Below are 25,081 nucleotides of genomic sequence, written 5' to 3' on the forward strand. Positions count from 1 at the left end.
TGTTTTGAAGCAGAGCTAAGCAAATTGCATGTGACGGTTGATTGACCACTGAGCTTACATCGAGGACTATCAACCTTGTGCCCCATTTGTGGAGGCGATGTTCCTCCCAACCTGTGTGACTTGCATTCATCATCGCAAGGATCAAATCTGGGGTTTCCAAAATCTTTTCTTTGGACAGATTGTTGCTGTGTAGCCACCAGACAGTTCAAAACATTACCATTTGCTTCTTCAACCACACTACAATATTCAATTGTATAACTCTTCTTATTCATCATCACTGGCTCCCTTTTAATTCCTATATTCACTCAAAATATTAGTTCTTTCCCACAAAATACTTTATTCTGGTATTCTATCTTATTTTTCTTCCATGATTACCCCCTATGTCTCAACCAGAGCCTTATGTTTCCGTAGTGATAATTGGTTCTGACTTCCACTTTTAAAGGAGGCCCTTCACAAGTTAACCAGAGGGTTTCTGGCAAGCACCCTCTCTTTGGAACTCCTTTCCATCTGTAATTCATTTTGAGCAATCTCACCCAAAGTTTAAAACTCTAATGAAAACATATTTGTTAGAAAAAGCATATGCAGACCAACTAGCTCAAAGTGGAACTAGGAGAGTCCACTAGCTTGCTATCTCTTTATTAATTTTACCTTTTCTTTCCTATCCATTAAGAAATGGCGTTCTTTTCTGTATGTTTACCAATTGATTTTATTGTTATTGTACATCGCCTTGTTATCAAATTGAGGAAAGACAAATACACCATAAATCAGTCAAGGTGGAACTCTTGAATCTATAGAGACCATTGAGAGAGGAGACCTCTGTAGAGATCTGATACACACCCTGGCCCATCAATCCTAACACTTGAAGATAGTACCAAGCCATTCATTTGTGAAGAGTGAGAAGGTTTCTGATCTGAGAATTTTCCCTTCTCACTGTGTGAAAAACACTTTGCCTTTGAGAGTGTCGAACTTTGCCACCAAGTTTGCCAACATTTTGGAAAAAGTAAATTTGCTCTTGGAGAAATTGACAAACCCTCCCATAAACTTCACTCCGTATTAGTCAGTAGTCTAAAGATGGGTGGAATAAAATTATCTCTTTACATAAGGTGGCTACCACCACCACCACCTTTCTAAACATATGCAATGCTGTGAACAGTCCAAAAGGTAGATCATAAAGCTGGAAATGCTATCCCAAGATTGCAAACCTCAAGTAACGTTGATGAGACTTCCTTTTGGGGCTGTGTAGGTAAGCTTCTGTTAAATCTAAATAAATAAGAAACTTTCCTTGTTCCTTTGCCACAATCACCAATCTTAAAATTTCGATTCAAAAACTTGCAACCTTGAGAAATTTGTTGCCATACTGGGAAAGACCAAAGGTCCATCAAGCCCAGCATTCTGTTTCCAGCAGTGGCCAATAGAGATCACAAGTACCTGGCAAGATCCCAAAAGAGTAAAACAGATTTTATGCTGCTTATACTAGAAATAAGCATTGGATTTTCACAAGTCCATCTTAATAGTGGCTTATGGACTTTTTTTAAGGAAATGATCCAAACCGTTTTAAAACCTGCTAAGTGAAAGGGAAAGGGGGATGGGATTTGATATACCACCTTTCTGTAGTTGCAATCAAAGCAGTTTACATGTTATATATAGGTTCTTATTTTTGTACCTGGGGCAATGGAGAGTTAAGTGATTTGCCCAGAGTCATAAAGAGCTGCAGTTGGAATTCAACCCAGTTCACCAGGTTCAAAGCCTACTGCACTAACAACTAGGCTACTCCTCCACTCTAAGCTAACTGCTTTTACCACATTCTGTGCCAACAAATTCCAGAGTTTAATTACACATTGAGTGAAGAAATATTTTCTCTGGTTTGTTTTAAATTTACTACTTTGTAGCTTCATTGCTTGCCCTCTAGTCCTAGTATTTTTGGAAAGAGAAACAAGCAATTCAGGTCTACCCATTCCACTTCACTCAGTATTTTATAGACCTCTATCATATTTTCTGACAGCCAGCTCTTCTCCAAACTGAAGAGCCCTAGCCTTTCCTCATGGGGAAGTTGTCCCATCTCCTTTATCCTTTTTGTCGCCCTTCTCTATACCTTTTCTAATTCTGCTATGTCTTTATTGAGATTGTAAAGGGGTCAGATTCCTCCTCTTGGGTGGAGCCAGCAAGCCTGCGGGGCTCCCAGGGTTCCAGGACAGAATGCTGCTGATACTGGGACTCAGGGCCAAAGTATTTTATTATCAAGGCAATTTCATACCAAAAATCATAATGAGGCATATTTTCAAAGCATTTTGGGAGGCTAAGTTCCATAGGTTTCTATGGAACTTTGGGAGGCTAAGTGCTTTGAAAATATGCCTAATTATATTCTTCAAAACAAAAGGTACAGCCCTCTTAATATAGTCTTCAAAAAAAAGGTACAGTCCTCATAAGTTAACCTTCAAAAGGAAAAAAGGTACAGTCCAGGTCCCAAAATCCCTCAGCAAACGCTCAGCTCCTCAAGACCTCAGGTCTTCTATTAGTGCATTAGCTTTCCCTCCTCCCCCCCCTCCCCCCCTTCAGAAGGGTTTAGTAAGAGTTCAGCACACTTCCAATATAGCCCAACAGTTCAGAACAAATCTTCATGGACAGTCTTTGCACATCAAACCAATACCACAAATCACCTGCCTTTTCACAGCACAGAGGGAACCCTGTAAGGAGCAGGGTTGGCAGTTTCTCCCACCTCTCAACACCACACCTGGTGTGGCCTCCTCCACTGCCTTCAAGTGCTGGGCAGGGCAACCTTTGAATTCTCCCACTTCATGGTAGCTGGTTCCTCTCCCTTAGGCAGCTCTAGTGGCAGGCTACTTCCTTCCTCCACATACTCTCTCCATTCGTCTCCCCTCTCTCCTGGTGACTGAGAGCCTCCAGGAAATCTGCTCTCCCCTTCTTACAGCTGGGGGGAATTATATACTGACTAGTAAAAAAAAACCCCGTTTCTGATGCAAATGAAACAGGGGCTAGCAAGGTTTTCTTCAGAGTGTGCATGTGGGAGTGTGTGTGTCCCTGCCCTCTGCCCTCTCTCCCTCCCCCTCCCCCCTCCGTGTCCAGTCCTTCAGTGTTGTTTCCTGCTGTTCTGTGTTTTTGTTACAGAGAGAGTGAGGGCATCTCTCTCCCCTCCCCCCTCTGAGTCCTTCACAGTTTCGTGGGATTTCCTGCTGTGCTGTTTTCCTTCACTCATGGGGAAACCGGATATCTCTGGCGCTTCACACTTCCGGCTGGAGGCTTCAGTGGTGCCTTTTATATATATAGATGGTGAAGCCAGGAAAACTGAGCTTCATCCTTCCCCCTCCCTCTAGTGGGGAAGGGAGTAACAGGCTCACCCTGCCTCAAGCCATTGCTCCCCCTGCTGGGGCTTGGAATCCATTCCATTTTTTTAGGACTACTCTCATTACTCATTCTTGCAAGGACTTCTGGGACCCGTAGTTCTGGGCTCAACTGCTTCACTGGGAAATCTCTAGGGCTTGCCTTGTCACAAGATGCAGCAACCAGAATTGCACACAGTATTTGAGGTGCAGCAGCACCATAGAGCAATACAAAGACATTATAACACTTCTCATGTTTGTTTTCCATTCCTTTCCTGTTAATTCCTAACATTCTATTTGCTTTCTTAGCTGCTGCTGTACAGTGAGCAGAGGGTTTCAATGTATCATCATTGATGACACCTAGATCCTTTTTCTGGGCAGTGACGCCTAATGTGGAATCTTGCATCACGTAGCTGTAGTTTGGGTTCCTCTTTCCCACATTCATCACTTTGCACTTGCTCACATTAAACGTCATCTGCCATTTGGATGCCCAGTCTCCCTGTCTCTTAAGGTCCTTTTGCAATTTTTCACAATCCTATTGCAATTTAACAACTTTGAATAATTTTGTGTCATTAGCAAATGTAGGGTCCTTTTACAAAGGTGTACTAGCGTTTTAGTGCACACTAAAAATAAGCACACAATGTTAGAGATGCCCATACAGTATATTTCTATGGGCGTCTCTAGTGTTTAGCTCATGCTAATCATTAGCGCGCGCAAAAACCGCTAGTGCGCCTTTGTAAAAGACCCCCTTAATTACCTCACTAGTTTTTTCCTTCTCTAGATCATTTATAAATATGTTAAAAAGCAGCGGTCCCAGCACAGATCCCTGGGAAACACCACTATCTAGAACCATAATAAATTCCATACACCTTGAAGCAATCCTTCTGTAGACTACTTCTACCATATTTGAATACGGCTTCTTTTATTTGGGAGGAAAAGGCCTAAGAACCCACCTGGAGCTTTTAATTATTATGCTCCCTTCTCTTCAAGTTAATCAAACTTTACAGTCAATGTCACAGTTCATGTATATCTCTTCAATAAAAAGCATATAAATCTTCAATCAGTTTCTAGTGCACATTCAAGATAATCAATCCTTTAAATCCATTATCAGAACACCATCTGAAGAACCTCTTCATACTGGTGATTGTGGTCCCACTGACAGTGGCCTGTGTTTCACAGAGGAGCTGCATCAGGGTTTACAGGAGTCAGGACCATCAGTCTACAAAATACAAAAGCTTTCAGCACAGACAAAATCTCAATAAACTTCAGGCACTCTTTACCAAAAAAGCCCCGAATATGGAAACTCACTGAAAGCACTGCAGTGTTCAGATAATGGATTTAAAGGATTGATTATCTTGAATGTGTACCAAACTGCATTGTATTGAAATATACATGACCTGTGGCATTGACTGTAAAGTTTGATTAATTTCAACTGAAGGGAGGTTTTTTTTAGCCAATGAGGTAATTTTACCTGCAAAAACCTGAGAAGTCCTATTCAAATATGGTAAAAATAGTCTAAAGAAGGATTGCTTCAAGATCTATGGAATTTATTATTTGTGGTTGTTGATATACTAGTTCCATTTGCTCTTCATTTTTGTATTGAACCCCACTATCTGCCCTTCTCCATTGAGAATACTGACCATTTAACCCTACTCTCTGTTTTCGATCTTTTAATCAGTTTTTAGTCCACAATAGGACATTTCCTCCTGTCACATTGTAGGCTTAAAACAGATACACTCTGTTTGGGGTTATTGGGGTACCCAACAGACTAGCATTGGTTAGGGAAGTGTCAGAAGTAAATGTATCACTCTTTATCCTTAGATCCAAGCCCACTGCACCAAAATAATAAAAGAAACTAACTCCACACTAACATATTATAAAAATAAGGTCTTATTTTATTTACAGTAGCAGCAAATGACGTAGAGTAAACATGAATAAAGACAAAGACAATCCTATTACAGAAATAGCTTGGAGCAAAGGTATGTACATCCCTAGCTAGACTCTAAAGTATAATGAGGCACTCTAACCCCCAGAGCACTGTTACACACATACATGGCACCTAACCTGATGTAGTCCTTCAGATATCAGTGTGTCCCTTAGATGTCTGTCTGGTCCAACGCAGATCTTGTCCCTCAGATGTGGTGTGGACACACAGCCCTGTAGCTGTGATAAGAACTGCCTTTATTGGAGAAATTGGGAGCTTTATCTCTATTGCTGACATATGTTCTATCCTTGAAGAACATAAACAAGTAGCTCCACGTGTCCTGCACTGACGTCAATTCTGATAACAGCTTGTTGCATTGACGTCAATTCTAATAACAACCTGCATCAATGCTGATAACACTATCCTTTATCAGCAGCTTTAGTACAATAAACAAGAGTTGCTATTCTTCTGTTGGACTTGTTGTCTTCACAGTGTCATAGAGTCTTTATAGAGGAAATGTATGAATTTGCACATTGCAATCAGGATCTTAATGCTGGATATTTCCATGTTCGTAGGACCATGTATGTCACGTAGGGACATATATATATATATATAGTCACATGGATGGCTAGGCACAGTGCTCTTTATAGTGTTTCAATAGTGCTTGCATTTGCTCCTCAACATGACTTTCTAATTTCCTCAGGACTCTTTCATGAGGTACTTTGTCAAATATCTTTTGAAAATTCAGATACACAATATTGACCTGCTCACCATTATCCACATGTTTTTTCACCCCTTCAAAGAAATGTGGTAGATTGATGAGGTTGACTGAATCCATGTTGGCTTTGTCTCATTAATCCATGCTTACGTATATGCTCTGTAATTTTGTTTTTTATAATAGTCTCTACCATTTTGCCCAGCAATGTGAATTACTTCTGCTTTTTCATGCACCTGGTACAAGGTCCCTCCCAGCTATCTCTCCGGTCAAAATCTATTTTCATCACTCCACACTATCAAACTAAAGTCACAGTAAGAAAATGCTCTTTTGAAATCAATCTTCCCTTGGCCTGTATTTCCCAGCAACCCTTAGGGCTGGGTAAAGCTCTTCCAGCAGACCCCAAGCCAGATAGTAGGCCTCAGGCCTGTACTATATTTATACAAATGCCATCAGGATCACTGGTCTATAATTTCCCTGATCACCTCTGGAACCCTTTTTAAAAATTGGCGTTACATTGGCCACCTTCCAATCTTCCAGTACCATGCTTGATTTTAAAGATTAATTACATATGACTAACAATAGCTCTGTCAATTCAATTCTGTCAGTACTCTGGAATGTATATCATCCAGTCCATGCGATTTCCTACTCTTCAATTTGTCAAATTGCCCCATTACTTCTTCTAGGTTTATCTAACTCATCAGTATGGAATACCATTTCTGCCACTGGTATCTCTCCAACATCTTCCTCAGTGAAGACTGAAGCAAAGAATTCATTTAATCTCTCCGCTATGGCCCCCTCCCTGCCCGTCTTCAAATCATTGCTCAAAGCCCACCTCTTCAATGTCGCTTTCGGCACCTAATCACAACACTTCTACTCAGGAAATCTAGACTACCCCAACTTGACATTTTGTCCTTTAGATTGTAAGCTCTTCTGAGCAGGGACCGTCCTTAGTTACTAATTTGTACAGCGCTGCGTAATCCTAGTAGCGCTCTAGAAATGTTAAGTAGTAGTAGTAGTAATATACCTAAAAAGGTTTTACTATGTGTTTTTGCCTCCAATGCAATCTTCTTTTCAAAGTCTCACTTTGCCTTCCTTATCAGTGCTTTGTATTTGACTTGCCATTCCTTATACTGTTTCCGATTATTTTCAGTTGGATTCTTCTTCCATTTTCTGAAGGATTTTCCTTTAGCTCTAATAGCTTCTTTCACCTCACTTTTTAACCATTCCAGCTGTCGTTTGACCTTCCTTCCTCTTTTTTTAATACATAGAATGATGGTATTTTTGAATAGCATTTCTGATGTAAATGTTTGACCTTTGCAGCTGCTCCTCTAAGGTTTTTCTTTGACCATTCTCCTCATTGTATCGTATTCTCCTTTTTGAAAGTTAAATGCTAACATATTGGATTTCCTGTATGTATTAACTCCAGAGATTATATCAAATCTGATCATTTTGTGATCACTGTTATCAAGTGGTCCCAGCACCATTACCTCCTGCACCAGATTATGTGCTACCTCCACTATGGACTAGGTCTAGAATTTTTCCCCCTCTTGGTTCCTGTACTAGCTGCTCCATAAAGCAGTCCTTGATTTCATCAAGGAAATTTACCTCCCTAGCACGCCCCGATGTTACATTTACCAAGTCAATATCAGGGTAATTGAAATCACCCATTATTATTATTACCCAGTTTGTTAGCTTCCCTAATTTATGATAACATTTCTGCATCTGTCTTTTCATCCTGGCCAGTACATTTCTATTACTATCTTTTTCCCTTTTATTCATGGAATTTCTATCCATAGAAATTCCAAGATGTGTTTTGTATCCTGCAGAATTTTTAGTCTGTTCAGTTCAAGGCCTTCCTTAATGTAGAATGCTACCCAAAAATCTGTGATTATCTGAGAAGGTGTATGCTGTGGAGAAGGGCTGATGAGACAGAGGGTGTAATTTTCTAACGGTTAACCCACACTAAACACAGAAACATAGAAAACTGAAAGCAGATAACGACCATATGGCCTATCCAGTCTACCCATGCATGCTATCTGCTCTCCCTTTCACTCTCTTAGAGATCTTATTCACTTTTCCTAAGCTTGCTTGAATTCAAATACTGTTTTCAATTCCACTTCCTCCACCTGGAGGCTGTTCCATAAATTCACCATCCTTTCCATGAAAAAGTATTTCCTCAGGATACCTCTGAGTCTGTTCCATTTCACCTTTATCTTATGCATTACTGCACGCTGTGTGCTGCAGGACCCCTTTTATTTTAGTGGGCCTTGTGGCAGATAACACATGCTAACTATTAGTAAATGATCCCTCTAATGTGGTCTGAGTCAAAATAGAGATAGGCAACATTCACCCTTCAGATTTCCCCTCCTTGCTTTCTGATATAACCAGTAGTTCCCAGCACAAGTCATCAATCTCCTAAAATAAAAAGGATGAATAATGGCATAGTGTTTACTACATCAAGCAAATGTTGGTTTGCAGTCTGTAATTTCACATTGACTTACTTCCAAATTTATGAACTCTTGTTACACTTTTCATATTCTTTACCTTGACTGTTTAACTGGAAGAGAATCCTACCTCAATCTGCAAAAGGTGGAACAAATTTTGAGGGAAATGCAGGGATTAAATAGAAATGAGATTCCAGAATTAAAAACATCTGAGAATGATATCACAATTGCCTTGGGCAGGTAAGCATGAAGATAGTGTGGGGTTTGAAGGTGTTAGGGATTAGTGGCAAATACATAGTACTTGCTTCACTATCCAACATTCATACATGTGATGATGATCTATAAGGGTCAATAGTTGCTCAGTTTTGCTTTATTCTTTTTTTTGGGTGGGGGGAGGGGGCAGCCTAACAGCACTGTTGCTTGAAATGTTATATCCAAGCTTATATGATTTCATTGACATTGCTCTCCTCTTCTGAGGCTACCAGAAAATTCAACTACTAGTTCTCAACCTTGGTATATAACCAGCCAGTCTAGTTTTCAGGTTATCCATAATTAAAATCTTTCTTATGTATATCCTCTGTGGGTAGCCTGCAAACCAGATCAGTTGTGTGTGCCCTGAGGACTGAGTCCTCAGAAACATAAGACACTGAAAAAAAAATCACAATAAGCAGATGTGTGTTGGCATTTTTCATAGAGCAAATTGATGGAGTCTTTTTGTTTGTTTAAGAACATAAGCTTTGCCATACTGGAACAGAATGAAGGTCCATCAAGCCCAGTATCCTGTTTCCAACAGTGGCCAGTCCAGGTCACAAGTACCAGTTTGTTTTGGATCATAGTTGGAGACAGAGTAAATACCGTATGAAGGGAATTCTATAAATGGCACTCAAAATTGCAAGTGCAAATTTGGTCATACACCCAATTTGCACACCCAATTTAATTGAGTAACGAGCCTATTAGTGCCAGTAATTGGAAAGTAACAATCAATTCATGATGTTAATTGGCAACAATTTGGATTTGCTAAGTGCTATTCTATAAAAATGCATGCATAAATCCTTTAGCATGCACCTGAAAAGGGGGCATGGCCATGGGCATTCACTTAAGATGCGTGCACTATTATAGAGTTTGTGGGATCCATGCCTAATTTAGGTGTGGGGATTCACGCAAGGGTTCAGTTGGTGTAAATCCTTGCACCTAAAAATTGAGCACGGATCCCAGCACTGCATGCTATTTTATAAATGGCGTCCATCTCAGAGCACTGTTTATAGAATAGCACCAGCATGCAATTTTTCAGTGCCTAAATATGGGGCAATTTACTGAATTTAGTCCTCTCTGTATAGGGGCTACACCTTTTATTCACATTTTGTTTAATTTGAAATGGTTGCACTTAGGTTTGTGCGGCGAATGCTACTATTAGGATTGCCTCACGTACATGGGCCTATACAGACTGATCAAGTCTTGGTTTTGCCCCATTGCAAGCACAGAAATATAATCTTGATTTCTCTGAGGACAAGCAGGCCTTCATATTCTACATCTAGGTGACGTCATCTGAAGGAGCCCAGTGCGGACACTGACTAGCTAACGGTAGGAATTTCTAACAATGTCCCACCATGCATGCACTAGTGCCTTCCTGCCCAACATACGAGCGTGAGTCCTCCAGTCTTTCTTTTTCCACAGAGCTGAAAGAACTCACATCATGTTCTCTCCCTCACGCTGTGCTGTTTTTCTGGACAACTGCATTCCCGTACCGGTATTTTTTCTCTTTCTGTCATATTTTTCTTTTGTTTTCAAGTTCTCCCCTTCCTATTATTTTTTTTAGTTAATTTTCAGCATTTTTAGGTTTCTGCATGGTTAAGCCACAGCCCCATCCTCAATTTGAATTCGCTCCCTTTTTATCTCTGTTCAAGATTGAGGAGTTTAATTTAGCCACAGTACTTTTTTTGATGTCTAAGAAGACTCCCAGTAGCTTCAGGGAAGGCCAGACCATCGACTTCAGCACCGGAGGCATCGATCTCCATGCCTGTTCTGATTTCAGCATCCGCTGGGAGTGCACCAGCATTAAATGGGTCTCCACCTACTTCGACACCAGGTGCTGGTAGCAGGCCCCAGGACTGCTCAGCATCGGACCCGACACTGAGGAGGTGCATGGATTCAGTGGTTCCTCAATGGCACTGGGAGACCGAAGCTCTGTGCATCGGGGGAAGCCCAAGAAGCATAAGCGCATCGGGGGAAGCCCAAGAAGCATAAGCATCGGTCTTCCTCAACACATGGTACTGGGAGCACCAGGGTATCGGACTGTCTGATACCCAAGAAGTGCCAGCATCAAGAAGACCACTCCCTCTCCTTGGAAGAGGTGCCAGTTCGCCAGTCATCGAGCGGCCTGGTCCTTGCCATTGGTTCAGCACTGACTCCTTCTCAGATTGCCTCTTCCCCAGCTCCCATGCCTTTGACGATGCCTGCCTTCGATGATCAGTACCAGAGCATGCTCCAAGAGGAGCTGGTGCAGTTTCTGCATGGAGCTCCCGCATTGGCATCGGACCTTCTTCACGGTCCAGCTTACTTGGTTAGCTGTGTGGGCAATGGCACTGAATTTTACTGATGCCCACATATCTCCTTGCTCTACTCCAACTCTGTCCCTGGGCCGCCCTAGTTCTGCCTTGACAGAGCCAATCTCCACCAATATTAATTGACACTGCCCCATTATGACCTTGAAAACCATGGACAATCTAACTAGTTTTCGCAAAGCTTTGAAGACACATCTTTTCAATAAAGCCTACAAGAAGCATCCTTAATGAAATAAACCATTCCTTAAACCACCCAAGTACATTAAAAAAAAAAAAACACCTCTCACACGACCTTACCCGCCATCTAAACCCTCTTTACCTTCAGCTTACTACCGACTGTATTTCAAACCATGTAACGATTATATCATTACAACACTCTGTAAGCCACATTGAGCCTGCAAAAAGGTGGGATAATGTGGGGTACAAATGCAATAAATAAATAAATTAATTAAGAGTTGTTGAATATTGGCAGATGACCAATTTAGTGCAGTTTGACCAAGCAGGAGCTTCTCCTGCCTAATTAAGTCATTTTAAATATTGACTCCATATAACATTTTCTCTATCATTTTCTCATAGGGCATGTTTGCTGCAGAACAAGTTAACTTTGGCTGTGGAGTATTTTGAAAATGCTATTAATTATATAACATCTATGGAAGGGGATACGGTTCCTGAGCTAATAAACCTTTACCAGGATATAGCCAAAGCTGAACAACTGAGGAAAATGCCAGAGAGAGCCATAGAACATTTATTACAGGTAACCATCAGAAACTACCACATTCAGTCATCATCTGTCAGGAATGAAAGGTCCTACAAAAGGACAAAAATCTATATTATCTGTAAATAGTAATAACTCCTGATTTAGTGCTGGAAGTACTTTTTATCCAACTAATATGGATAATTGGACACAGTGAGGTAAACTGACTTTGCCAGTATCCTTCAGAATCAATGGCTGTCTTGACTAGTTTCCAGTCCAAAACTGTAACCACTGAAACAGATCATTTTCTCAGGTTCTCTCTTCCTCCATCCCACCCAAGATTCTTCAAGATTACCCAATACTATCATAACTGCAGATCTGAAAAGATAAGACACTGTCAAAATTGTATTCTGCTGCTTTTAAGAGTAATCCTATCACTACAACAATTAAGTATAATGGAGTTGATATGCACTTTCATCTTTGGTGTATACAATCTAGTAAACATTTTTCTTGAGGAAATCAGGATTGCAAATCCTCACAAGTGGGTGACATCATCATATGAAGCCAGGGACAGGAAATTGCTTCTCCAACTTCAAATAACATCCAGAAACTTTCAGCACCTCAACTGTGCATGTGTTTTACTTCCTGTACTTGTGTCCCCCTAGTGGTGTCCAACACAAATCTCCTCTGTTGCCTATTCTCCAAGATTTTGATGAGTACACTTGGGAAATTTCAGTTTCCACCAGATACTTGGCTTTTATGTATGCTGATGACATCATTGTATTGTTGCTGGTTGCTTCAAGGTTAAGGAATATGGAAATTTTAGTTCAAAATTGTTTGCTGTAATTAGAGAGTTGGGCATAAAAGACTAGCTAGATTCAGTAAACGGCACTCAAAAATCAGCGCTAAAAAAATTTGGCACTAAGCGCTATTCTTTAAAGGGTGCTTCAAGATGAGCGCACTTTATAGAATAGTGAATAGAGCCAATTCCTGCAGATAAAGTTGAGCTGTGGAGTTTATGCCAGCGGAAACCTGGTATAAATGCTGGGGCGGAACTCATAACATTTCAGCGCTTAAATGGCGCTATTCTATAAAAACGTACACAACTTTTTGGAACACCCATGCCCCTCCCCTATCCATGCTTCCTTTTCAGTTATACACTAGAGGATTTATGTACAGGGAGTTATCCAAATTCATGCCAATTAAGAGGAGCATAATCGAATGTGGCGCCCAAGTTTTCCTGGGGCTGTCCTTGCAGGACAGCTCTGTGAAGGGGCGGGGAAACCCGTATTATCGAAGCAAGATGGGTGTCCATCTTTCGTTTCGATAATACGGTCGGGGATGCCCAAATCTCAACATTTAGGTCGACCTTAGAGATGGTCGTCCCCAATTATCGGTGATAATGGAAACCGAGGACGCCCATCTCAGAAACTACCAAATCCAAGCCATTTGGTCATGGGAGGAGCCAGCATTCGTAGTGCACTGGTCCCCCTCACATGCCAGGACACCAACCGGACATCCTAGGGGGCACTGCAGTGGACTTCAGAAAAAGCTCCCAGGTGCATAGCTCCCTTACCTTGTGTGCTGTGCCCCCCAACCTCCCCCAAAACCTACTCCCCACAACTGTATACCACTACCATAGCCCTTAGGGATGAAGGGGGGCACCTAGATGTGGGGACAGTGGGTTTGTGGTGGGTTTTGGAGGGCTCACATTTACCACCACAAGTGTAACAGGCGGGGGGATGGGCCTGGGTCCGCCTGCCTGAAGTGCACTGCACCCACTAAAAACTGCTCCAGGGACCTGCATACTGCTGTGATGGAGCTGGGTATGACTTTTGAGGCTGGCATAGAGGCTGGAAAAAATGTTTTTTAAATCTTGTTTTGGGTGGGAGGGGGTTGGTGACCTCTGGGGGAGTAAGGGGAGGTCATCCCCGATTCCCTACGGTGGTCATCTGGTCAGTTCGAGCACCTTTTTGAGCCTTGGTCGCAAGAAAAAATGGACCAAGTCGGCCAAATGCTTGTCAGGGACGCCCTTCTTTTTTCCATTATCGGCCGAGGATGCCCATCTCTTAAGCACGCCCCTGTCCCACCTTCGCTATGTTTCCGACAGTACCCGGGAACTGTGGTCGTCCCCGCATTGGAAAGCAGTTGAGGACGCCCAAAATTGACTTTCGATTATGCTGATTTGGGTGACCTTGGGAGAAGGACGCCCATCTCCCGATTTGTGTAGGAAGATGGGCGCCCTTCTCTTTTGAAAATGTGCCTGTAAGTGTTGTTATTGATTGTTAAGGCCTTCTTTTTTCCATTATCGGCCGAGGATGCCCATCTCTTAAGCACGCCCCTGTCCCGCCTTCGCTATGTTTCTGAATTGATCTATTGATAAAGAAAGCTTTTTTCAAATTGAGAATTTTTCATTGAGTTCAAAAATATTTCCTATTTGACCAATTTTAAGACGCTAGTACAAGGCTTTAGTAATTTCACAACTGGATTACGATATCCTCTTATAAATTGGCAGTTCAGGTTGGTTGATAGAGATTGCAAAAATTGTGAAACACTGCAGCTAATGTGTTCTATAAAGCAAGTACATATGATAGAGCCACTCACTTTTAACTAAATTACATTGTCTCCTGGTGGAAGCTCGTTATTATGTTGTGCATATTTGTTTTTTGGATCATACACGAGCTAGCATTTGAATATATGAATCATTCATTTTCCAGCATCCTGTCTCCAACAGTAGCCAGTCTGTGTCATAAGTACTCAGCAGATTCCAAAAAGTAGATCTATTTCTCATTTCCAGGGATGAGCAATGACTGATAATTTTTTAATGCAAGTTCTTTCCAAGAACTTAGCCAAACCTCTTTTGAATCCCACTGTTGGTTGCTTTGACTATATCCTCAGGCAGCAGATTCCACAACTTAATTATGGACTGCATGAAATAAAACTGCAATTTGTTTTCAACAGATGATCATTCCCTATTTCCCAGTACCACCTAACTCATAATTTATACATTTTTAACATAGCCCACTCAGTCATCTTTTCTCTAAACTGTTTAGCTTTCCTCATAGGGGAGGTATTTTATATCCTTTACCATTTTTTGTCACCCTTCTTTGAACCTTTTCTGGTTCTGGTATATCCTTTTGAGATGGAGTGACCAGATCTGCACACAATACTCAAGTCGCAGTCACACTAGGAATCTATACAAAATCATAATGATATTCTCAATTTTGTTCTCCAGACTTTCTTAGACAATCTGTAACATTTTGCTATTTTTAGGTGCTGTGGCATACTGGACTGAAAATTTCAGCGTATTGTCCACAATGACTCCAAGATCCTTTTCTTGGGTGGTGACACCTAATTCAGGGCCCAGAATTTTGTACCTGTAGTTTGGATTAAGCATCACTTTGCATTTGTCCACTTTAAATTTCATCTGCCATTTAGATGTCTCATCTCCTAGTCTTATGAGATCCTACTGTAAATCCTCGCCATCTTCTGCTGTTTTAATGACTTTGAACAATTTTGTGTCATCCACAGATTTGATCACCTCACTGCAGCGGTGTACCAAGGGCGGGGCGGTAGGGGCGGTCCGCCCCGGGTGCACGCTGCTGGAGGGGTGAAGAGAGCAGCCATGTGCCTGTCGGCTCCGCTGGTTCCCTGCTCCCTCTGCCCCGGAACAGGTCACTTCCTGTTCCGGGGCAGAGGGAGCAGGGAGCCAGTGGAGCCGAGAGCCGCATGGCTGCTCCCAGCAGCTAAGAAGGCACCCGGGGGGAGGGGTTTGATGTGCCGGGAGAGTGTCATTGCGCCAGGGGGGTGTCGTGCTGCACCCAGGGTGGAGGGTGCGCATCGGCGATCCGCCCCGGGTGGCAGCCGACCTAGGATTGTCACTGCCTCACTCATCACTCCTATCTCCAGATCATTTAGGAATAGTGAAACAGCACAGCTCTCAGTACATATCCTTGGGGCACTCCAGTACTGACCCCTTTTCTGTCTTTTAGCCAATATGTAATCCACAATAGGGCATGGCCTCCTATCCTATGACTCTTATTTCTTAACAAGTCTGTCCTAAATATCCAGTTCTCTGAGGACAAGCAGGCTGTCATATTCTCACAGCTGGGTGACATCATCCGATGGAGCCCCGTGTGGACACTGACTAGCAAAATCAAGAACTTTCTAATAGCATCTCATCATGACCTTTTGAAGATACTTAAATTGTCTAAAGATTTCACATCAGTGAACTGTTTTGGTGGTCTTTTTCTATCCCTTCTTTTAATATTCCTCTGAAATAATTGTAATTGTTTTTTTCCTTTTTTCAGTTTTATTTTATTATTGTAAACTGCCTTGTTTTTCCTTGTAATAAAATCTCTGTGCACCCCTGCCCACGTTCCACCCATGTGAACACCCACCTGCAAAGTACGTGCTGTCAAAGAAATGTGTGTTCTTCAGAATAGTGTGTAGTTGGATTATTATTCACATACACATGTAAATAAACTAGAATACTGGCATTTGCATGCATACTTGCCACCTAACTTTAAGCAGTTCCTTATATAACCATACCTTGAATGTCTCTGGGTAAAAATTTAAAGTATATCTGACCTTTAATAACTTTTCTCCAGAAATAAGAGAAATTGTTTTTGTGTCATAGTCTCCTAATGCTTTTTTTTTTTTTTTTTTCTGTTTTGAGCTGACAATGCTATCCTGCTCTGTCTTTTTTTTCCCAGCTGATTTGGAATGAGGTTGGAGTCTGGTACCAACGGCACTCCATGGGGATTTTTCCTCTCTCTTATATCCCTTTCCTCTTCAGGGCTGTGGAGTTGATACACCAAACCTTCGACTCCAACTCCTCTATTTTCTACTCCAGATCAGACTCTAACCCCTACTGATATTAGGCTTTAAGGGGGTCTACAGCGGTAAGCCCAACGCGGACTTATTGCATTCTATTGCAACGTGGCCTCCGGCGATAGTTCCGACTGGAGCGCACACCATTTCTGGCACTCTGGGAATACTAATCCGGTGGTAAACAGGCATCACTGAGCACTGCCCGGTTGCCGCCTGGTTACTGCGGGAGCCCTTACCACCACCTCAATAGGTGGCAGTAAGTGCTCCCTGCCGCATTGGCCAGATGGAAAGAGTTATCTTACCGCGTGGTCATTTTTTTTTGGGGGGGGGGGGGTATTATACTGGCTGCAGTAAAATGGGCCCTGGCGTGCAGGAAAAATGGCCATTGCCACTACTGCAGGGTCCTTTTTCCCGCAGCATAGTAAAAGGACCCCTAAAGTTTTTGTTTTTGATTTAAAGTACTGTAAATATAACTTACATTTACCAGACTTTAGATCCTGGACAAGATAGATAGATAGATAGATAAATTTACCATATGTTATAGTATTGTAAGTTTTTATTTTGAAGCTGGAGTCAGTTCATTTTTACTGACTCCGACTCTACCTCCACTCAAAATTGCTTCTGACTCTGCCTCCGATTCTGATGCTGACTCTACAGCCCTGCCTCTCTCCATATTTTTGTTGGGTCATTACAGCAGCTACTTGTATCCTGGACTGGAGGACATACAGTCTAATTCCTTTGGAACCTGACAACCATGATCCCCTTATTTGGCTGCTTAGGTGTCATTCCACACAAGAGCCACAACTCTCCTCCCTGCCTTCACAGCATCCTTAGCTCACCTGGGAACTGGGAAGTAGAAATATTGACCCAGGGATTGATTCAAGGATTTTCTCATGAATATGCATAGTACTTACCATCTAAGCCAGCATGTGAACTGTGAACATTTAATGGTTTCTCAAAAGAAATGATGAGCAATTAATCATTTTTGCATTGCTAGACATAGGTAGCTGAACTGGTTTTACTTGGACAGAAAAAATAATTTTCAACTTTTCTGTTATTATTTTAGGCCCATTCAATTTCTGTAGCCCTGTACAAGAAGGATAGTGTTGAGGCTGCTCGGACAGGCATCTTGCTGGCTAGAGCTCATGCTGCTTCAGAAATATTGCAATATATTCGTAAGTACCTTACCAATATAAACTATCACATTATCATTTTTATTACAAACAGTGAACAGAATAATTAAGGACTCCATTTACTAAGCAGATTACTGCCCTCGTTAAAAAAATTAATTTCCATTTATGTCAGCTAAGAGCTATTTGGTCTAGTCGAAATAGTGACAAAACTCAGTACAATATTCAGATAACCTAGAACACAAAAAGTCTGTCCTAACATCCAGAAAGCAGACTAAATATTGAGGCTATCCAAATACCAGGGATCATACCTCGATCCAAATAATCAGTGCTGCTCACAATCCAGATTTTTTTTTAACCACTGTAAATGACATTTCAAAACAGCACTGACCGAGGAAACTGAATATTGACCCAATTATTTTTTATTAAAACTACAAACAACATCAGTGACGTACCTAGCGTATTTGACACCCAGGGCCAATCATTTTTTAACAGCCCCTTCTCTTTATAAAAAAAAAATATTTTTAGTAATAATGATGAAATGAAACAAATGGTCAGTCAAGAAATGCAGACAGTGAAAATTAATACAAAACACAACAACTGTCACTCAGGACCTACAGAGCAGTTCTACTATACCGTAAGCAGCAACTTCCATGAGTCACACAACAAGGGTGTACCTAGGAAAAGGCAGCTTCTTAAACATTGTAGTGAGCAATAGAACATCAATATACCTATTGTAAAACTAAACAAACCAAATTAGTTCAGATCAATCCTGCACAGTCAATGTCAGCAGAAAAACATGTCTTCTTCACACACAGAACTCATTCAGTATAGAATAAGTAACCACAAACTAAGAGCCCTGTTTACCAAGGTGCACTAGTGTTTTTAGCGCACCTACACTTAGCGCTTGCGCTAACCATGTAGGAGCCAATAGAGATATTGTAGGCACGTACATGGTTAATGTGCTTACATGGTTAACATGCATTAAAAATGTTAACACATCTATAATGCTGCTTAGTAAACAGGGCCCTAGAAATAGAAATATGTAGACAACAATTACACTGAACCCCCAAGAAGCCTCTGCATCTTGAATCAACTAGACACAGTGCCTTTTATTTTTTTGTCTCCTTTTACATGAAACAGCCTCCCTCTCTCAATTCATAGCAACTTGTCATTTAAAAGCTTCAAATCAGACCTTAAAATCTACTACTACTACTACTACTACTACTTAACATTTCTAGAGCGCTACTAGGGTTACGCAGCGCTGTACAGTTTAACAAAAAGGACAATCCCTGCTCAAAAGAGCTTACAATCTAATGGGTGAAATGTCAAGTTGGAGCAGTCTAGATTTCCTGAATAGAAGTATGGTGGTTAGGTGCCGAAGGTGACATTGAAGAGGTGGGCTTTGAGCAAGGGTTTGAAGATGGGCAGGGAGGGGGCCTGGCGTATGGGCTCAGGGAGTTTATTCCAGGCATGGGGTGCGGCGAGGCAGAAAGGGCGGAGCCTGGAGTTGGCGGTGGTGGAGAAGGGTACTGAAAGGAGGGATTAGACCTTAAAATCTAGCTGTTTAATCAAGCCTATAACATAGGCTTGACATAAGTCCACTATGCGCCTACCTTTCCTTACTTCTCTTTATTCTCAATGTACCTTTCTCTTCCTGTTTCGTTCCTACTTCTGTGTGATTGAGTTCCTTTCTCCTATTTCTGTGTTTCACCTGTACCAGTGGCGTTCCTGGGGGGGCTGGCACCCAGGGCAGATCGCCGATGCGCCCTGCCCCCCGGGTGCAGCGCCCCCCCGATGCAGCGCGGACACCCTTGTGAGGGAACCCCCCCCCGCCGGGTGCACGCCGCTGGGGGGGTGCCGCGCGCCTGCCGTCCATTGGTCCATGCTTTTTCTCTGCCCCGGAACAGGAAGTAACCTGTTCCGGGGCAGAGAAGAAGCATGGACCAACGGAGGACAGGCGCGCGCGCGGCACCCCCCCCCCCCAGCGGCGTGCGCCCGGGGCGGACCGCCCCCCCCCCCTAGGAATGCCACTGGCCTGTACACCGCTCAGCTCTGCATTGTCAGTCTGAGAGGTATAGTAGGTTTTAATGAACTAAACTAATGCAACACAACAGAGAGTGATGCATGTCCCCTAGTACTGTGCAAAATATAAAGATAGCAGATGAAAATGTGAAACGACTGACAAAATACCAATCACCGCTTTACAAATTAACAAATAGGTATAAAACAAAAAGTGGAAAATAAGATAATACCATTTTATTGGACTAATACATTTTTCAATTAGCTTTCAGAGGCCAAAGCCTCCTTCCTCAGGTCAGTACAGTATACTGCTGTTACGGTATCCTGTCCTGACCTAAGGAAGGGTTTTGGTCTCCAAATTTTAGTCAAAAAGATCACCTTATTTCCATTTTCCATGTATAAATGTTTATTAACACAACTACAATACTACTGTATCTTAAAGCAAAAAAAAAAAAATTCTACCTTTGTTGTCTCTGCTTTCTTCATCTTTTCTTCACTCCCTTCCATCCAGCATCTGCCCTCTTTCTCTGCCCCTTCCATCCAGTGTCTGCCCTCTTTCTCTGCATCTTCCTTCCAGTGTTTGTCCTCTTCTTTGCCCCTTCCATCCTGCATCTGCCCTCTTTCTCAACCCCCTTTCCGTATGGCGTCTACTCTCTTTCTCAACCCCCCTTCTGTATGGCGTCTGCCCTCTTTCTCCCCTCCCCTTCCATCCAGGCTGTGCCCCCTGTCTTTCCTTGTGCTTTGATTGAAACAGAGGAGATTTGCAAAGCTGCGACATGGTCATCTGTACACACATTCACATCTCTTTACTGCCTTGAGCAGGATATCCAATGTGCTACCCGGTTTGAGCATTTGTTCGGTGTCTAGAATCCAACTCCACCCGCCGAGGCCCAGTTATGTTTAGTTCCAGGTTGCATCTTCACAGCTAGTATGTACATATTTTCAGATTGACTTCCAGGCCTCGACGTTTCGAGTCCCTATTCTCCTAGCATTGTTGTTTTTGGTGAGCCTGTAGCTAGGGATTCCCAGCTCTGAGAATATGAAGGCCTGCTTGTCCTCAGAGAAAGCAGAGTTACTCACCTGTAGCAGGTGTTCTCCGAGGACAACAGTCCAAGTATTTTCACATACCCTCCCACCTCCCCTTGGAGTTGAATTCTTTAGCTATCGTAAATGATGAGGGACCTGCAGGTGGGAAGGCACCAGCGTATTTGCGGTGGGACACTACTAGAAAGTTCTTAATCTCGCCAGTCAGCATCCACACTGGGCTCTGTCGGATGATGTCACCCAGTTGTGAGAATACTTGGCCTGCTGTCCTTGGAGAACACCTGATACAGGTGAGTAACTTTGCTATAAGTTCAGGGGAAAGGTTCATGATGTGAAGTTGCAGGGAGGTAGAGAAAACATGAGAAAATAATTCTTTACTGAGACACTAGTTGATGTTTGGAACAGGGTACCAACAGATGTACTGGTAATAAAAGATATGACAAAATGTTAAAATGCTTGGGACAGGCACAGAACATGATGGTAACACACTGGTGAGAGTTATTGTGTTGAATTAGGAAATGGGCATGTGTGTGTTTAACTACAAAACTGGTAAAAAAGAAAAAGAAAGAAAGAGCCTCAGTCTGGGCAGACTGGATGGGCCAGTTGGTCTTTATCTGCTGTCACTTGCTTCTCTATCTAGAGGCTGCAGAAATATATTTTGTAGAGTCTCTCAATGCATACCGAATGACACTGGGTCCAGATGATATTCACACTCTCAGCACCGTTGTGGAATTCAGCAAATGGCTCATACAAGTTGGAAACAAACAGGTAACAATATCTAACTTACAAACTAAGAGCTGAATTTACTGACCTGGGTTAATGTGCACTAATGGAAATTATATGCTTAGTAAATAAGCCCCTTTAAGAATAGTGGTCTTGCATTAAATAACTTGTATTAAATCAAATTAGTATGCATAATACATTACTGCACATTAGTGAATCTAGTCCTATATTACTAAACAGATGTTAGGGTGCATTGGAAGAAATAATGACTTTGTTTATAGCAGTCATGCAGCCAGACCTTAAACTTTTTGGGGGGAGGGGGCTGAGCTCAAAATATAGGGGCTCTTCGCCCTGCTCTTCTTGCCCCTACCCCTACAACCTCCAAGTACCTGAGCTGGTGTAGATCCCCAAGCCCATCAACAGAAAAGGTCCTCCTTTGGCGACCTGGCAGTTGGCAGCTCTTTCCGTTGGCCACTGCCACACCGCCCCGCCCCCAAACACTTGTTTAGTTTTTGTACATGCTTAAAAACCAAGCATCCGCATAGGGGGAGGGGTCAATGTGGTGGCAGCAGCCCATGGAAAATGCTGTTGACTGCCAGGCCCCCAGTAGAGAACCTTTTCTGCTGGTGGGGCTTGGGATCCCCACTAGCCACAGCAGACATGCCACAATTTTGGGGGGAGGACGGCTGAACCCAAAGTGGGGGAGCCAGACCCCTATGTGGCTACACCACTGGTATATAGGAGTATTGTGTCCAATTCTGGAAACTGTTAGTGCTGACCAGGTATTCAGAAGCACTTTCCAGATAGTGCTATCCTTACAGACCACTGCTGCACTATGCGAACAGGGGCCAATTCTGTAACATAGGCACTAGCATTTATATGTAATGCATAAAAGTTTAGAATAAATGCATGTGCGTATATGCCAAATTTTTGCCTAAGCGCTATTCTGTAAATGCGCATGTGTCTAGAATAGCATGTATTTGCAAGGGGGCACACTTAGGGCCACAACAAGGGTAGGGCTGATGAATACCATAAACTAGCCATTTCTGGTATTTAGGTGTGAGCATTTACACCACCTCTATGGCTGGCATAAGTGGTTGAACCTAAATACTATGGCAATATATATCCAGTTAAGATAGCACTTTCTTTCCTTTATAGAATAGACTCCTACCAGGCATCATGTTACAGGATTGCCCTGATAGTGCCGGGGTGGAGTGTGAGTGGAGCCAGGGTGGTCCTGGAATTTATCTGGAGAGTGGCAATATTCAGTCCACTAGCAGGATAACTTAGCACAACTAAAAGGCTGTCCTAAGTGATTTGGATAGTAGACTGTATATCACCATTATCTGGATACATTCTGGTGGATAAGTGTCCAGATATCCAGTGCTGGCCACTCCTCTCCCCCCCCCCCCACCCCCCACTCCTGTTCTAAAGCTAGGTGCCAACTGTGCATGTAAGTTTTAGAATACTAGCACTTACACATGTGACTGTACCAGTTACACGCATAAGTGCTCAGTGGTATTCTATAACGTATATGCACAAATGCCATAGCACATAAATGCAAGAGGGTATTCACAGGGAGAGGAGCATGAGTGGGGCATGGGAGCGTCCGGCATTTAGTGCTGCATTTAGGCAAACTCATTTAGGTATGTAAGTGCTCTTAGAGAATAGGCTCACAGACCAAGTAATTTGGTTGTCCAACTTGTAGCACCTAGTTATAGAATTGCCACCTATCCAAATAGTGGTGCTAAATATCCAGATATTTTGTGACCACCATGGACAGCATTTTAAAAAATTGTTGCTTATGGCAGCTGAATATTGACCCATGTATTTTGGGAAGAATATTTGCAGAGTAGCACTAGTCCAGAAAAGGGCTAGCAAAAAGATGCAGAGTGTGTACCAGAGCATCAAATGAGAAACAAGAATAGCTAGGTGGGTGAGAGACAGGGAAATATTAAAGACCTAAGCATACATACCCTAGCGAAAAGGAAAGATGGGTGCTCAATGTCAAGTGCCTTCATCTGCAGAAAGAGAGTGCTAATGGATGTGATTTAATAAATTGCATAACTGCAAGTTCCTAAAAGAGACCAAACAATGCATTTAAATATTTGGAGTATTCATCCCAAGTCATCATGTTTCAAAAAGAACCTCTTGTGTTACCAATGTTTCACTCCATCTGTACCTCCCAACATTTCATGCATATGTAAGAATGCTGTATATGATGGGGAAGAGGAATTTGTTGGGTTCAGGCTGACTCTTAACTATCTAGTTGTCTCCTCTGCTCTGCCTCTTCTTCTTCCTAGGAAGCATATGATTTGCTAAATGATTGTTTCAAATGTGAGGAAGACACTGATCTAGATTTAAGTGAGAAAATGGCTGAAATTCAGAACCTCATGGGTAGCATCTGTCTAGCAGAGGGAAAACTGCAAAAGGCCTGCAAATTACTGAAAAAGGTAATTATTATGTTTCATTACTTTTTAATTCAGTATTTTGTCCAGTTTATTTTTTGTCTTTTATTTACGTTTATTATTATAATTTACTTAACTGCCTTATCTGACATACAGATCAAGGTTGGTGCACATACTAAAATAGGAAACAGAAGGGAACTCCATTAAAAAATAGAAAGCTGCAGTCAACCAGGATAGATTCATTCACACCCAAGCAAGTTATAACATAGCCGTTTCCAAGAGTGTTCTGTCCAAGAAGACAAGTTGGACAGAGGAGGAAATTCAGTTCTCTGTAGATGTGCCATATGCCATATTGAAAAAGTGAGTTTTCAGAGACATATAACATTTTTTATAATATAATTCCAAGCATAAAAATGAAGACAAGTTATTCCATAAAGCAGGGACAGTAAAAAGAAACACACACCGCCCAATATTCAGCGCTATTTAATTGGCCAGGAACGGGTCCTGGCTAGTTAAATAGCGCATAACCGACTATACGCAAATATTCAGCAGGAAATAGCCGGTTATCTCCTGCTAAATATTTGTGGTCAGCACTGCATGATATATCTGGCTATCCGCTAATATTCAGTGCATCGCTGGCTAAGTTTGGTGGCCAGATTGGGCCCTGAAATAGCAGGCCTATCTCTGGCCAATTTCAACTTAACCGGCCACTTCTGAATATTGACTTGGCTGGTTAAGTTGAAACCGGCCAAAAATAATCGACCAGATATTCAATACTGGTCATTGGAAACAGCCCGGCATTGAATATCCGGGCTCAGCGCCAACCGCAAGTGTCAGCCCGGCTAATTCCCATGGTCTGAATATAGGCCCCACAGTGTCACCTAAGTTTCCATCATGCAACAGAAGGGTATGGCTAAACGCCATTTCTCTCAATGGAGGAGCGTAAATAGTGGAGTGTTGCAGGGATCCATAGAGGGACTGGTGCTGTTTAACATATTTATAAATGATCTGGAACTTGGAACGACAAATGAGGTGATTAAATTTGTAGATGACACAAAACTAATCAAGGTAGTTAAAACACATGCAGACCGTGAAAAATTGCAGAAAGACGTTAGGAATTTGGAAGACTGAGAATCTAAACGGCAGATGAAATTTAATGTGGACAAATGCAAATTGATGCACATTGGGAAGAATAACCCAAATCATAGTTACCTGGTGCTAGGGTCCACCATGGGGGTCAGC

The 25,081-nt window shown here is 42.2% G+C and overlaps 1 protein-coding gene across 2 annotated transcripts in view; it reads left to right on the plus strand.

Moving 5' to 3' along the window:
* Positions 1–25,081, plus strand: part of TTC23L (tetratricopeptide repeat domain 23 like) — a 101,171-nt gene that overhangs the window by 37,310 nt on the left and 38,780 nt on the right. For both annotated transcript variants that reach the window (XR_003940973.1, XM_030193020.1), the window contains exons 6-10: positions 8,539–8,664; positions 11,562–11,739; positions 17,579–17,687; positions 21,349–21,476; positions 23,735–23,884. Coding sequence is in view for 1 of the 2 variants with exons in the window: in XM_030193020.1 (XP_030048880.1) it covers positions 8,539–8,664; positions 11,562–11,739; positions 17,579–17,687; positions 21,349–21,476; positions 23,735–23,884 (691 nt within the window). In the remaining variant the exon portion in view is untranslated. The remainder of the gene's footprint in view (positions 1–8,538; positions 8,665–11,561; positions 11,740–17,578; positions 17,688–21,348; positions 21,477–23,734; positions 23,885–25,081) is intronic.

The sequence above is a fragment of the Microcaecilia unicolor genome, chromosome 2 (assembly GCF_901765095.1).
Source record: "Microcaecilia unicolor chromosome 2, aMicUni1.1, whole genome shotgun sequence".
NCBI lineage: Eukaryota > Metazoa > Chordata > Amphibia > Gymnophiona > Siphonopidae > Microcaecilia > Microcaecilia unicolor.